Raw genomic sequence first — 15,813 nt, forward strand, 5'->3', positions numbered from 1 at the left:
TTGGAGGTTATAGTCCAAGAGGTTTGGGGTTTCTTTTACGGGTAATGGTAATATTCTCAAATTTATTACAACAATGGATGCACGACTGTATGAATATACCTAGTGTCACTGAATGGTACTCTTAAATGGGTGAATGGTATAGTATCTGAATTATACCTCAACAAAGCTGTTAAAAACTAAACCTTATAAGTAATCAATATTTACTGAATGTCACATTATCAGAATATGAAAGTACAGAAACTATGCTCAAAATCCTTCAAGCTAGGCTGCAGCAGTGTGTGAACTAAGTTCCAGATGTAAAAGCTGGATCCAGAGATCAAATTGCCAACATACACTGGATCATAGAAAAAATAAGAGAATTCTAAAGAAAAACATCTGCTCCATTGACTGTGCTAAAGCCTGTGACTGTGTGGATTACAACAAACTGTGGAATATTCTTAAAGAGATGGGAATACCAGACCACCTGACTTGCCTCTTGAGAAATTTGTATGCAGGTCAGGAAGCAACAGTTAGAACTGGACATGGAACAGACTGGTTCCAAACAGGAAAAGGAGTACGTCAAGGCTGTATATTGTCACCCTGCTTATTTAACTTATATGCAGAGTACATCATGTGAAATGCTGGGCTGGATGAAGCACAAGGTGGAATCAAGATTGCCAGGAAAAATATCAATAATCTCAGATATGCAGATGACACCACTCTTATGGCAGAAAGTGACAAGGAACTAAAGAAAGAGCCTGTTGATGAAAGTGAGAGAGGAGAGTGAAAAAGCTGGCTTAAAACTCAACATTCAAAAAACAAAGATCATGGCATCCAGTCCCATCACTTCATGGCAAATGGATGGAGATACAATGGAAACAGTGAGAGACTTTTTCTTGGGCTCCAAAATCACTGCAGATGGTGACTGCAGCCATGACATTAAAAGATATTTGCTCCTTGGAAGAAAAGCTATATCTACATCTAGACAGCATATTAAAAAGCATATTAAAAAAGCAGAGACATTACTTTGCCAACCAAGGTCTGTATAGTCAAAGCTATGGTTTTTTCCAGTAGTCATGTATGGGTGTGAGAGCTGGACCACAAAGAAAGCTGAGTACCAAAGAAGTGATGCTTTTGAACTGTGGTGTTGGAGAAGACTCCTGAGAGTCCCTTGGAGACTCTCAGCAAGGAGATCAAATCAGTCAATCCTAAAAGAAATCAACCCTGAATATTCATTGGAAGGATTGATGCTGAAGCTGAAGCTACAACACTTTGGCCACCTCATGCAAAGAGCCCACTCATTGGAAAAGACCTTGATGCTGGGAAAGATTGAGGGCAGGAGGAGAAGGGGATGACAGAGGATGAGATGGTTGGATGGCATCACTGATTTAGTGAACATGAGTTTGAGCAAACTCTGAGATGGTGAAGGACAGGGAAGCCTGGTGTGCTGCAGTTCATGGAGTTGTAAAGAGCCAGACATGATTTAGCAACTGAACAACAACAAGAGAGGGAAAAATAAGCAGTGTCTGATCATTATTTATTTAAGTGGAGAAGAATTACTTTATAATATTGTGATGGTTTTGCCAAATCACAAATCAATATGAATCAGCCTTGGTATACTTGTGTCCCGGCCATCCTGAACTCACTTCCTCCCTCCCTCCCTACACTATCCCTCGACGTTGTCACAGAGCACTGGCTTTGGGTGCCCTGCTTCATGCACTAGTTATCTGCTTTACATATAGTAATGTATGTGTCTCAATGTTCTTCCATCAAGTCATCTCACCCTCTCCTCCTCCCACTGATTCCAAAGTCTGTTCTTTCCATCTGTGAGTACAAGGCAGCAAAGGAGACACAGACATAAAGAACAGGCTTTTGACCATTATTTTTAGCTATCATAATTTTAAAATAAAAATCTATATAGGAAACAATGTATTATGTTAATTACCTTCGGTTCTTTATGTTCTAATCCTGGGGTAAGAAGTCCTTCTAAATAGCTAGCTTTTTCTGTCCATGTACTTAGATGTCTATATTCTTTTTTCATTTTTTCCAGCCTAAAGAAAGAAATCAGTCACAGACTTAAAAAGTGACAGAAGAATATATATGGTATGAATCAAAGAACAACATATACAGTATGATACATTTATATAAAGTTCTTAAAGAAAAAATCAACAATATATTGCTTAAGGACACAAAGGAAAAAGAATGATTACAGTAAAATTCAGAGTAGTAGTTTCCTGGAGAGGGATGTAATCTTATAAGGGTACATAAAACACATTATAATATTGGTAATGTTGTATTTCTTAACCCTATATTGTAAATATCTAGCCAATGGTCTTATTATTTTTAAGTTATATACACATATATTTTAGAAATTATTCTATATATATTGGTTTCATTATGTAAACAATATATACATATTTTTTAAATTATTCAGTACATATATATCTTCAGTAATAAAAAAGAGAAGAATTTTGTTTCTAATCCCAGAAATTTCAAAATATTTTCATAATCTAAATATATAATTGACAAGAATTAAATAGAAAAGAGGAAATGTTTCTCAATTTATTTCATGAGGACACTGATCTTGATAATAAAGCATAACAAGGACATTACAAAAAAGGAAAATTAGTTTAATCTCACTCACAAATATAGATGCAAATCTTACAAATAAAATACAATTTTAGTACAAAAAAATCTTGTGGTATAAGGAAAAGATAATATACTATGAACAAGTTGGCTTTATTCCAGGAATATAGGGCTATTTTGACATTAACAATAAAACATATAATTTACATACAATTTAGCTGATTGAAAGAGAAAAATAATTTGGCAAAATCCCATGGCCATTTATGATTAAAATAAAAAAACTCACAGAAAATGAGGAAGAGAAGGAAATAATTTATTTGGTATAAAACATCAGCCAAAAAAACTACATAATGTGTTTGGCTTTCTAATGCTATGAGCTTTGCCATGAAAGATCCTAAACAAAATAAAGATATCCACTATTTATAACAGACGTTAACTGGAGCTTCTAGCCAGCACAGAATGACAAGAAGACAAAGTTACGGATTAAGGACTGGGAACAAAGAAACAGCTGTTATTACCTATAGATGAGTGTTTAAATAAACCCCCCCAAATGATACCACAATAAAGTATTATGAATATAAAAGTTTTGTAAAACAAGGAAAATTCCAAGATGATGATAGAAGCAGTGACAGTATAGTTTTTGAATCTTCCCAAATATCTACATAAAAACTCACAGTATCTGGCTAGCATACCCCAAAACTTACCGGCAACATTTACAACAAAATCATGTGACAAGGTTTTCCTATTAACCCCATACACATAAGACCTTCATGGTATCAGTGAATATATGGCGGAAGGCAACAGGTGTAACAGGGGCATCTAATGAATGTGAGAATAAGTCATCCCCAAACAACCAACAGGCAGTCACAAGAAAGCACAGCCAGCCAGTCTGAGAATAAGTCACAAGAATGCACAGCCAGTTGAAACTGGGAGGGTTTTGTTCATTTCCATTAGTGAGTACATAGCTGAGTGCCAAGGATTCACGATAAGAACCAAGAGGACTGGAGTAGTCTAACTACTGAGAATAATCAAAACTGACCAGCTTGGTCTCTGCTTTGAGACAGGGCCTGCAGAAACCTGGGTTTCCTGCAATGTAGGCAGATTCTTTACCATTTGAACCACCAGGGAAGCCCCATTGTATTTTTAAACACCAAATAAAAACTTCAGAAGTGGGAGCTCTGTGAAACTAGAAGAGTTTTCTAAACCAAGTCTTCTACAAAAAATTCAGGAAAATTAATTTCATATAAGATAAGCAATAGAGAATTACCAGGGCCGAGGTATTGGGTTGACCAAAAGGTTTGTTCATTTTTTTCCATAAGATGGCTCAAGCAGCACTTAATGGTTCAGTTCAGTCACTCAGTCGTGTCCGACTCTTTGCGACCCCATGAATCGCAGCATGCCAGGCCTCCCTGTCCATCACCAACTCCCGGAGTTCACCCAGACTCATGTCCATCAAGTCAGTGATGCCATCCAGCCATCTCATCCTCTGTCGTCCCCTTCTCCTCCTGCCCCCAGTCCCTCCCAGCATCAGTCTTTTCCAATGAGTCAACTCTTCGCATGAGGTGGCCAAAGTACTGGAGTTTCAGCTTTAGCATCATTCCTTCCAAAGAAGTCCCGGGGCTGACCTCCTTCAGAATGGACTGATTGGATCTCCTTGCAGTCCAAGGGACTCTCAAGAGTCTTCTCCAACATCACAGTTCAAAAGCATCAATTCTTTAGTGCTCAGCTTTCTTCACAGTCCAACTCTCACATCCATACATGACCACAGGAAAAACCATAGCCTTGACTAGACAAGCCTTTGTTGGCAAAGTAATGCCTCTGCTTTTCAATATGCTTTCTAGGTTGGTCGTAACTTTCCTTCAAAGGAGTAAGCGTCTTTTAATTTCATGGCTGCAGTCACCATCTGCAGTGATTTTGGAGCCCAGAAAAATAAAGTTTGACACTATTTCCACTGTTTCCCCATCTATTTCCCATGAAGTGATGGGACCAGATGCCATGATCTTCATTTTCTGAATGTTGAGTTTTAAGCCAACTTTTTCACTCTCCACTTTCACCTTCATCAAGAGGCTTTTTAGTTCCTCTTCACTTTCTACCATAAGGGTGGTGTCATCTGCATATCTGAGGTTATTGATATTTCTCCCAGCAATCTTGATTCCAGCTTGTGCTTCTTCCAGCCCAGCGTTTCTCATGATGTGCTCTGCATATAAGTTAAATAAACAGGGTGACAATATACAGGCTTGACGTACTCCTTTTCCTATTTGGAACCAGTCTGTTGTTCCATGTCCACTTCTAACTGTTGCTTCCTGACCTGCATACAAATTTCTCAAGAGGCAGGTCAGGTGGTCTGGTATTCCCATCTCTTTCAGAATTTTCCACAGTTTATTGTGATCCACACAGTCAAAGGCTTTGGCATAGTCAATAAAGCAGAAATAGATGTTTTTCTGGAACTCTTTTGCTTTTGCGATGATCCAGCGGATGTTGGCAATTTGATCTCTGGTTCCTCTGCCTTTTCTAAAACCAGCTTGAACATCTGGAACTTCATGGTTCACATATTGTTGAAGCCTGGCTTGGAGAATTTTGAGCATTACTTAGTAGTGTGTGAGATGAGTGCAATTGTGCAGTAGTTTGAGCATTCTTTGGCATTGCCTTTCTTTGGGATTGGAATGAAAACTGACCTTTTCCAGTCCTGTGGCCACTGCTGAGTTTTCCAAATTTGCTGGCATGTTGAGTGCAGCACTTTAACAGCATCATCTTTCAGAATTTGAAATAGCTCAACTGGAATTCCATCACCTCCACTAGTTTTGTTCGTAGTGATGCTTTCTAAGGCCCACTTAACTTCACATTCCAGGATATCTTGCTCTGGGTCAGTGACCATACCATCATGATTATCTGGGTCATGAAGATCTTTTTTGTACAGTTCTTCTGTGTATTCTTGCCACCTCTTCTTAATATCTTCTGCTTCTGTTAGGTCCATACCATTTCTGTCCTTTATCGAGCCCATCTTTGCATGAAATGTTCCCTTGGTATCTCTAACTTAGTGGTTACCTTCACTCAAAACAATTTTGTTAGACTGTATTGTGACAGCTGCCATATAAGTATGCATTTAAACAATTATCAAAATTGGTGAACTTTTGTGTTATTGAGGACAGAAAAAAAGAAGCAACATTTTCAGCATATTCTGCATCATTATTTCAAGAAAGGTAAAAACACAATGGAAACACAAAGATTTGTGCAGTGTATGGAGAAGGTGCTGTGACTGATTAAACATGTCAACAGTGGTTAGAGATATTTCGTGTTAGAGATTTCTTGCCGATGATGCTCCACAGTTGGGTAGACCAGTTGGAGTTAATAGTAATCAAATCAAGACATAAATTAATCAACATTATATCATGTGGGAGGTAGCTGACGTACTCAAAACATCCAAATCAAGCACTGAAAATCCATAGGTTTGGTTATGTTCATCATTTTGACGTTTGGATTCCACATAAGTTAAGTGAAAAAATCCTAGACTGTATTTCCACACACAATTCCCTACTTAAAACACATCAAAAACATTCTATTTTTAAAACAAACTGTGATGGGCAATGAAAAGTCAATACTTCATAATAATAAGGAATAGAAAAAAGATCATGGGGCAAGCAAAATGAACCATCACCAACCACCAAAGGCCAGTCTTCATTCAAAGAAGGTGATGTTTTGTATATGGTGGGTTTGGAAGGATGTCCCCTATTATGAGCTCCTTTTGGAAAACCAAATGATGAATTTCAATAAGTACCTCTCCAATTAGATCAACTGATGGCAGCACTCAACAGAAAGCATTTAGAATTAGTCAACAGAATCACATAATCTTCCATCAGGATAATGCAAGACCACATGCTTCTTTGATGACAAGGAAAAAACTGTCACGGCTTGGCTGAGAAGTTCTGGTTCATCCTCTGTATTCACCAAACATCACACCTTTGAATGTCCATTTATTTCAGTTTACAAAATTCTCTTAATGGAAAAAATTTCAATTCCCTATAAGACTGTAAAAGGCACTTGGAATAGTTCTTTGCTCAAAAAGATAAAAGAGTTGGGAAGATGGAATTATGAAGTTGTGTAAAGAATAGGAGAAGGTAGTAGAACAAAATGGTGAATACATTGTTCAATAAACTTCTTGGTAAAAATGAAAAATATGCCTCTTATTTTTACATAAAAAGAAAACAGAGGAACTTTTTGGCCAATCCAATAGTTATAAGAAGAAGATAATACAGAGCAAAATAACATTCTTAGATTGCCGAAATACACAATAAAGATATTTGGGAGTCAGTGAGCAGAGGGGGACCCATTCTTCTAGAAGGAAGGGGGTTGGGTGGTACTACCATTCAAGAGAAGACAGAGCAACAGCCATCCATGTCACTGGAATCCAAACAAGCTGAGGTTCAGCAGATGGACCTCAGGGAGCCACTCTGAGTAGAGAAGCTGTTATGATGATCCAGTTGTGTTTTACTAAGCCAAGAATTGAAGAAATTTGTGCATTTCTGTCCAAGATGGTGAAAAAGCCTCTGAACTCATTCATCTCCTCCCAAAGATACACCTAATCTACAGCTATACAGCAAAGAAATCCAGAAATAGAAATCCTGCTGAAAGAAATCTAGAAATAGCTGAGCAACTCTGAAACACTGGACAAATGAAAGAAAATTCACAACAAAATGGGTAAGAGAGGCTGAGACACACTTTCACCATAAACCTAACCCTGGCATAATGCCATACAATTGGGAAGGAATCTACTTGAGGACAGAAAAGTTTGGACTCTACATCTAGTGCTCCAACGTCAAGACTGCCACTTTAAAGACAGGCCCTGAAAACACCTTGCTAGGTCACACCTACCTTGTGACCAGGAGACACCCAAGGTTAAAAAATAAATAAATAGTTCTTAATGGGTTCACTAAGGGCTTGCCATACCTGTTTGCCCAAGGCTCAGCACAGTTAGGCAAATTTGTACATCTCCCAGTCCTTCCCCAAGAAAAGCCTACTTGAATTCTGTAAAAGCTGCTGCTTGAGGGTCAGGCCTCTAATTTAGCATGCTTCTAGGAGAAGGCAATGGCACCCCACTCCAGTACTCTTGCCTGGAAAATCCCATGGGCGGCGGAGCCTGGTAGGCTGCAGTCCACGGGGTCACTAAGAGTCGGATACGGCTGAGCGACTTCACTTTCACTTTTCGCTTTCATGCATTGGAGAAAGAAATGGCAACCCACTCCAGTGTTCTTGCCTGGAGAATCCCAGGGATGGGGGAGCCTGGTTGGGTTCCATCTATGGGATTGCACAGAGTCGGACATGACTGAAGTGACTTAGCAGCAGCAGCAGCAGCAGGAAACAAGGGAAGCCAGCAGACTCCATATCTCCCTTCTCTCCTAGCCTGATCCAGATCACCAGTATCTCCAAGGAAAGAGCTTGTACACACAATTGGCACCCAGATTTTTTGGCTGCCATTGGAGGTACAGGTCCCCAGATTGCCTGATGTCATAGTCAACAGGGTTTGCATTTTCTGGTCCACAGGACTACAGCACACAAAGAAGTTCTTAATGGGTACAAGAGCTGCCAACCCTATGCATATACACACAGACCCAACATAGAGAGAACAGGAAAAAAAAAAGTCTTACCAGTTTCTCCTTGGAAGGGTTCTAACTACATACTTTTCCAGCATCTACCTGGGGGTTCAGCCTTCCAATCAGCCTGAATGTAGGTGCTGACTGAAGTCCTCCCGTTTGGGACACTGACATGTCAGTGAGGTGTCAACACACCCTCAAGTCTTGGGAGGGTCACTAAAAACAAAGAAGGTGACTGGGACAGTCACAAAGGTGTAAGGGACAACCGAGAACTTGGACTAGGCTGATGAGGTTCATTTCCTACATGAGACCACAATACCAAAACTAACAGAGGTGGTTGTTTTATCCGATGTTCAGGAACCAACATGGAGAGTTAGGAAAATGAAGTAAAGAGGAGTAAGTCCTAAACAAAATAATAAAACTCCAGAAACATAAGTTCCAAACAAAAGAACAAGATAAAACTCTAGAAACAGACATAAATGAAACAGAGATAAGTGACTTGCCTGATAAAGAAATCAAAATAACACTCATAAAGATGTTATCAAGGTCAGAAGAAAAATTCATGAGCAAAGTGAGAATTTCACATAGAGGCAGAAAATACTAGAAAGGATCAAACAGAAATCACAGAGCTGAAGAATACAATAACTGAACAAAAATTCAACAGAGAGATTAAGAGCAAACCAGATGATTCAGAAGAAAGGATCAGTGAATGTGAAGACAAAGCAATGAAATTCATCCAATCAGAGAAGGAGAAAAGAATGAAAAAGAGAGAAGATAGCTTAAGGAACTTATGATACACCATCAAGTAGACCAATATATTTATTACAGGGGAACTAGAAGGAGAGAGAAAGAAAGGGACAGATGCTTACTCAAAGAAATAATAACTGAAAACTTCCGTAACCAGAGGAAAGAAACAGACACCAGATCAACGAAGTCCAGATGGTTCCAAATAAAAGTAATCCAAAAGACTCACACTGAGACACATTAAAACTAAGTTACTAAAAAAGAAAGACAAGGAGAGAATCTTAAAAGCAGCAAGAGAAAAACAATTTGCTATGTACAAAGAAGCCACCATAAGACTATGAACAAATCTTTTAGCAGAAACTTTGTAGGCCAGAAGAAAGTGATAATCATACACTCAAAGTGCTAAAAGAATAAAATGGACAACCAAATAAATCAGCCAAAGACCATAACAAGAGACAAAAATTTCTCCTTTACTAACAAGACATTGTAAATCAGTTCAGTTTAGTTCAGTCACTCAGTTGTTCCGACTCTTTGCAACCCCATGAACAGCAGCATGCCAGGCCTCCCTGTCCATCACCAACTGCTGGAGTCTACCCAAACCCACGTCCATTGAGTTGGTGATGCCATCCAACCATCTCATCCTCCGTCGTCACCCTCTCCTCCTGTCCTCAATCCTTCCCAGCATCAAGGTCTTTTCCAATGAGTCAGCTCTTCGCATCAGGTGGCCAAAGTACTGGAGTTTCAGCTTCAACATCAGCCCTTCCAATGAACACCCAGGACTGATCTCCCTTAGGAGGGACTGGTTGGACCTCCTTGCAGTCCGAGGGACTCTCAAGAGTCTTCTCCAACACCACAGTTCAAAAGCATCAATTCTTCGGCACTCAGCTTTCTTTATAGTCCAACTCTCACATCCATAAATGCCTACTGGAAAAACCATAGCCTTGACTAGATGGACTTTTGTTGACAATCAGTTTACAATTTAGAATTGTAAATCAACCATATTCCAATAAAAATTATAAATAAATAAACTTTATTGAGGGCTTCCCAGATGGTACAAGTGGTAAAGAATCCACCTACATGCAGGAGATATAAGAGATGCAGGTTTGATCCCTGAGTGGGGAAGAACCCCTGGCAACTCACTCCAGTATTACTGCCTTCAGAATCCCGTGGACAGAGGAGCTTGGAAGGCTGCAGTCCATAGGTTTGGAGAGTCAGACACAACTGAAGCAATCGAGCATGCATGCACAAATGTTATTAAATGAATAAAACATATGACTAGGGGAAAAAGGGGTTTCTTGATGACTCGACTCAATGTTTATGAATTAATTTATAAGTCTAGTAAACTATGCATACACATAAACATTATTTTTAAAATATTCAAGAGTTCTATTTCTGGCAATAATGGAATAGGTTATTTCAGACAAACCATCTCACTGGACAACTGGAAAAAACTGGACAAAATATTAAAAAATTTTTTGTTTGGAAGCATCCGTCAGTTATAAAGGCAGCAAGGATTTTCAGATCCACGATTCCAGACAGAAAAGAAGTCTGGAGACTTTGAGCCCATAATTTGGAGCCATTTTCCTTCAAGGTATTTGTGGTGATGAGTTAAGAGCTCTGAGATAAATATGTAAGAACGAGGGAAAACCAGAGTTCAGGCCCTGCTAAGGATGAGAAGCCATGGTAAACACCCAGGTTTTCAGTTGGGACCCTTAGGGTTCTTCCTCAAGAATAAATGCCTCCTTAAATATTGTACCCTGGTTGCCTCACATTAGTGTCATTCTTTATTATTATTATTTTTTAATTAGAGGAAAATCGCTTTAAAATGCTGTGTTGATTTCTGCCATACAACAACAAAAATCAGCCGTAATTATACATATATCTGCTCCCTCTTGAGCCTCCCTCCCCTCCCCCTATCCAACCACTCTAGGTCATCACAGAGTGCCAGGCTGGGCTCTCTGCTTTAGAGCAACTTCTCACCAGCTATCTATAGTAAACCATAAAAAGACTAATGTTCACAGGAATGAAAGCCCAAATCACTTCAATCTCAACTGAATTAAGATGATCTAGGATTGCTTAGTGTTCCTAGGCTAGCTGGCAACCAGATGCAAATGTATTTATATACTATCTGTAAAAAATGTATAACCAAGATCCTCAAAGTAGTTCTACAGATTTTCAAATACAATGTTTGGCACTTGATAAAAACAACTAGACATGTGAGAACAGAAAATATGACTAAAAACTATGAGTAGATAAACCAACAACAGAAATAGACTTTTAGGAAATCCAAATAATCAGGGATGAACTTGGAAATAACAATAATTATTATGTTTAAAGAACTAAAAGATAAGATTGAGGATTTTGGCAGAAAAGTGGCACTATGAAATAAATTATGAAAATTCCATAACTGAAAAGGAAATAACTGAAATGAAGAATTCAGTTGGCTTAACAACAGATAAAGAACAAAGATTCAATGATTATAAGATAGGTCAGAAGAAAATATCTAAACCATAGAGAAAAAAAGATAGGAAATATAGAAAAGACCGTAAGAGACCTATAAAATATATTGTTGAGTGAAGAGGCAGAGCAAATATTGTACTTTCTCCCTTATAATGAATTCTCACCCCTTTTCTTCCCATGTCATTGACTTTTTACCACAAACTCTTAAATATGCTAAAGCAAAACTCTGGAATAACCTCTGGGCACATGAAATATCACCATGATGAAGTTTTCCAGACCAACAGCAAGCCCTTGTCTCAAAGGAAAAAATTAATGTATACATAATACATAAATAAGATGAAAATTTTGTTTTGTTATGGTTTGGTTTTTTACCTTTCCCGGGGTTGTTGCTGAAGTTTTTCAAGTTGCACGACAGATGGCTGGTTGGACTGGGATGTAGCTGGCACCCCAACAGTAACATTCAGGTCTGGGGATAAGAATGCTGGATATGCTATTGGCTGTGGTATAATAACATTTCTGGAAAATGGCAATAAAGTTAAATATTAAAATTATACAAAAGTACACTTCTAAAATCAATGTTAGCTATTACTTTTGAATCACTCTCTGTTTTAAACTGTAAGCTCACATATCCACATAGGACCGCTAGAGAACAGAGCTAGGAAAGAGGAAGTCAGAAATACTCAGAGTGGCCTTTTGAGTACTCCTACTACTAAGATTTCAGAGAAGGCAATGGCACCCCACTCCAGTACTCTTGCCTGGAAAATCCCACGGGTGGCGGAGCCTGGTAGGCTGCGGTCCATGGGGTCGCTAAGAGTCGGACATGACTGAGCGACTTCACTTTCACTTTTCACTTTCATGCATTGGAGAAGGAAATGGCAACCCCCTCCAGTGTTCTTGCCTGGAGAATCCCAGGGACGGGGAGCCTGGTGGGCTGCCGTCTATAGGGTCACACAGAGTCGGACAAGACTGAAGCGACTTAGCAGCAGCAGCAGCAGCAGCAGCAGCAACTATATAAGATTATGGGTAGCAAAGATGAGAAAGGAGAGAAGGATCTGAAGTTCTAAGGAGATGTAGAAAGCATTTGAGCCCAGATTTCTCTTCTTATCTCTAGGTTCAAATCTTTATGTCATGGCCCAGTCAAGTGGACACAAAAAATTAACCATCATAAGTTCATCCCCTTGTCAACTTGGCACCCATACACATCTCCTTACAGCATGCTTTATTTACAAATGAGAAAATAAAAAGGTCATAATTCACCTTACATGATACAACTCTCCTTCATACATACAGCCAAAAATTCACTAGCTCCTTCCTTGTAAGAGTACGTAAAGTCCTTGGGTGATGTTTACTCTCTGATTAATATCCTGAAACTTAAATAACTATGACATAAGGTTACAATACTTAAATATTATGATATAAAGGGAATACATGTTATGTTACATGATAAGGAAATGAGAGAATAAAAAATTATATATATATATATATATATATATATATATATATACACACACATATACACATAAAATTTCTTCCCAGGTTCCTGAGTAAATTGGCCAGAGCAGCATACCCAGAGGAATATGTTGTCTCCAAAACTCAAGAATCCCACTAGGTGGTATGTCTCTTTTTTGGTTGTAGGAGAGCCCAGACACAATAACTTACCCTTCACCTCAGCAGGAATATCTTAACAAGCCACATGTCTGGATCCCTAAAATTTCATGTAAGTAGTAAAGAAGTGTCAGAGTCGCTCAGTCATGTTCAACTCTTTGCAACCCCATGGACTTGTAGCCCACCAGGCTCCTCTGTCCATGGAATTCTCCAGGCAAGAATACTGGAGTAGGTAGCCACACCCTTCTCCAGGGGATCTTTCCAACCCACAGACTGAACCCAGGTCTCCTGCATTGCAGGCAGATTTTTTTTTACCATCTGAGCCACCAGGGAGGTAGAAAGTCCTCAAATTTTATCAGACTTACATTGAGGTAGAAAGCCCTCGAATTTTATTAGACATTTCCCATCTTCTAAAATGCAAATATCTTACCAATAGGTCTACAGTAGTGCTGCTCACTAGGTCAAATCAGCATGTCATCACTGGAAGGGACAGTGTGTACCTTATATAAGAGAAAGTAATCAAGAGTCCTGTCTACTAAATTATAGAGTTGGGAAGAGATATATCTCTGAGGTAGGACAGAGAAGGTGTACTACTGGTCTTGCCTGTGGAAAGAAAACTGTTATGGATGGTCTTTATTAGCAAACGTGGAGAAAAAAAGTATTTGTTAAATCAAGAGTTGCAGGCCAGGTACTGAAGACGTGTTAATTTACTCAAGCAATAAAACCACATCTGGTACAGCAGTTGCATTTGGAGTCACCACCTGGTTAAGCTTACAATCATCTACTGTCATTCTCCAAGATACATCTGTTTCAGCACAGGCAAGATAAGTGAGTTGAATGGGGATGTGATGGGAACCACCATCTCTGCATCTTCTGCATCTTTCAAATCCCCGTGGTGGCACAAATTTCTGCCATCCCTCCAGTAATATGATATTACTTTTGTTTTACCATTGGAACCTCTAGTGACTACCATTTGGTCTTTCCCACTGTAACATCCCTCATTCCACAGGTCAAGGAAGGTATTCATCAACTGCTGAATATGTCTATTTATGCATTCTGCTGCTGCTGCTGCTGCTAAGTCACTTCAGTCGTGTCCGACTCTGTGCGACCCCATAGATGGCAGCCCACCAGGCTCCCCCGTCCCTGGGATTCTCCAGGCAAGAACACTGGAGGGGGTTGCCATTTCCTTCTCCAATGCATGAAAGTGAAAAGTGAGAGTGAAGTTGCTCAGTCGTGTCCAACTCTTAGCGACCCCAAGGACTGCAGCCTACTCCTCCGTCCGTGGGATTTTCCAGGCAAGAGTACTGGAGTGGGGTGCCATTGCCTTCTCCAATTTATGCATTCTAGAACTGAGGAAATAACTACAGAATGGATTTGGGGACCAACTGGGTCCCCTGTGAGATGAATCAGAGTTAAAACTTCCTTGACCACCTGATCTCCCTAAGCCCCTCTTCTAAGTGGCAGACAACTGCGACGTTTTGTTGTTGTTCAGCTGCTCAGTTGTGTCTGACTCTTTGCGACCCCGTGGACTGCAACATGCCAAGCCTCTGTGTCCTTCACCATCTCCCAGAGCTTGCTCAAATTCATGTCCATTGAGTCAGTGATGCCATTCAACAATCTTGTCCTCTGTTGTCCCCGTCTCCTGCCTTCAATCTTTCCCAGCATTAGGGTCTTTTCCAAGGAGTCAGTTCTTCACATCAGGTGGCCAAAGTACTGGGGCTTCAGCTTCAGCATCAGTCCTTCTAATGAACATTCAGGATTGATTTCCTCTAGGATTGACTGGTTTGATCTCCTTGCAGTCCAAGAGACTCTCAAGAGTCTTCTCCAATACCATAGTTCAAAAGCATAAATTCTTCGGCACTCAGCTTTCTTTATGATCCAACTCTCACATTCATACATGACTACTGAAAAACCATAGCTTTGACTAGATGGACATTTGTGGGCAAAGTGATGTCTCTGCTTTTTAATATGCTGTCTAGGTTGGTCGTAGCTTTTCTTCCAAGGAGCAAGCGTCTTTTAATTTCATGACTGCAGTCACCATCTGCAGAGATTTTGGAGCCCAAGAAAATAAATTCTCTCAGTTTCCATTGTTTCCCCATCTATTTGCCATGAAGTGATGGGACCGGATGCCATGATCTTCATTTTTTGAATGTTGAGTTTTAAGCCAGCTTTTTCACTCTCCTCTTTCACTTTCATCAAGAAGCTCTTTAGTTCCTCTTCACTTTCTGCCATAAGGGTGGTGTCATCTGCATATCTGAGGTTACTGATATTTCTCCTGGCAATATTGATTCCGGCTTGTGCTTTATCCAGCCCGGCATTTCTCATGATGTACTCTGCATAGAAGTTAAATAAGCAGGGTGACAATATACAGCCTTGACATACTCTTTTCCCAATTTGAAACCAGTCCATTGTTCCATGTCTGGTTCTTAACTGTTGCTTCTTGGCCTGCACAGAGGTTTGTCAGGAGGCAGGTAAGGTGGTCTGGTATTCCCATCTCTTGAATAATTTTCCACAGTTTGTTGTGATCCACACAGTCAAAGGCTTTAAATGAAGCAGATGTTTTTCTGGAATTCTCTTGCTTTTTCTATGATCCAATGGATGTTGGCAATTTGATCTTTGGTTCTTCTGCCTTTTCTAAATCCAGCTTGAACATCTGGAAGTTCTTGGTTCACATATTGTTGAAGCCTAGCATAGAGAATTTTGAACATTACTTTGCTAGTGTGTGAGATGAGGGCAATTGTGCAGCAATTTGAACATTCTTTGGCATTGCCTTTCTTTGGGATTGGAATGAAAACTGACCTTTTCCAGTCCTGGGGCCACTGCAGAGTTTTCCAAATTTGTTGGCATATTG

The 15,813-nt window shown here is 39.6% G+C and overlaps 1 protein-coding gene across 1 annotated transcript in view; it reads right to left on the reverse strand.

The window, feature by feature from the left end:
* Window positions 1-15,813, reverse strand: part of C2CD6 (C2 calcium dependent domain containing 6) — a 126,066-nt gene that overhangs the window by 73,696 nt on the left and 36,557 nt on the right. Inside the window, exons 9-10 of the mRNA XM_061431005.1 lie at window positions 11,730-11,873; window positions 1,925-2,030 (exon numbers count right to left, since the gene is read on the reverse strand). Coding sequence (XP_061286989.1) covers window positions 1,925-2,030; window positions 11,730-11,873 — 250 coding nt within the window. The remainder of the gene's footprint in view (window positions 1-1,924; window positions 2,031-11,729; window positions 11,874-15,813) is intronic.

Source organism: Bos javanicus, chromosome 2, assembly GCF_032452875.1.
Source record: "Bos javanicus breed banteng chromosome 2, ARS-OSU_banteng_1.0, whole genome shotgun sequence".
Taxonomy (NCBI): domain Eukaryota; kingdom Metazoa; phylum Chordata; class Mammalia; order Artiodactyla; family Bovidae; genus Bos; species Bos javanicus.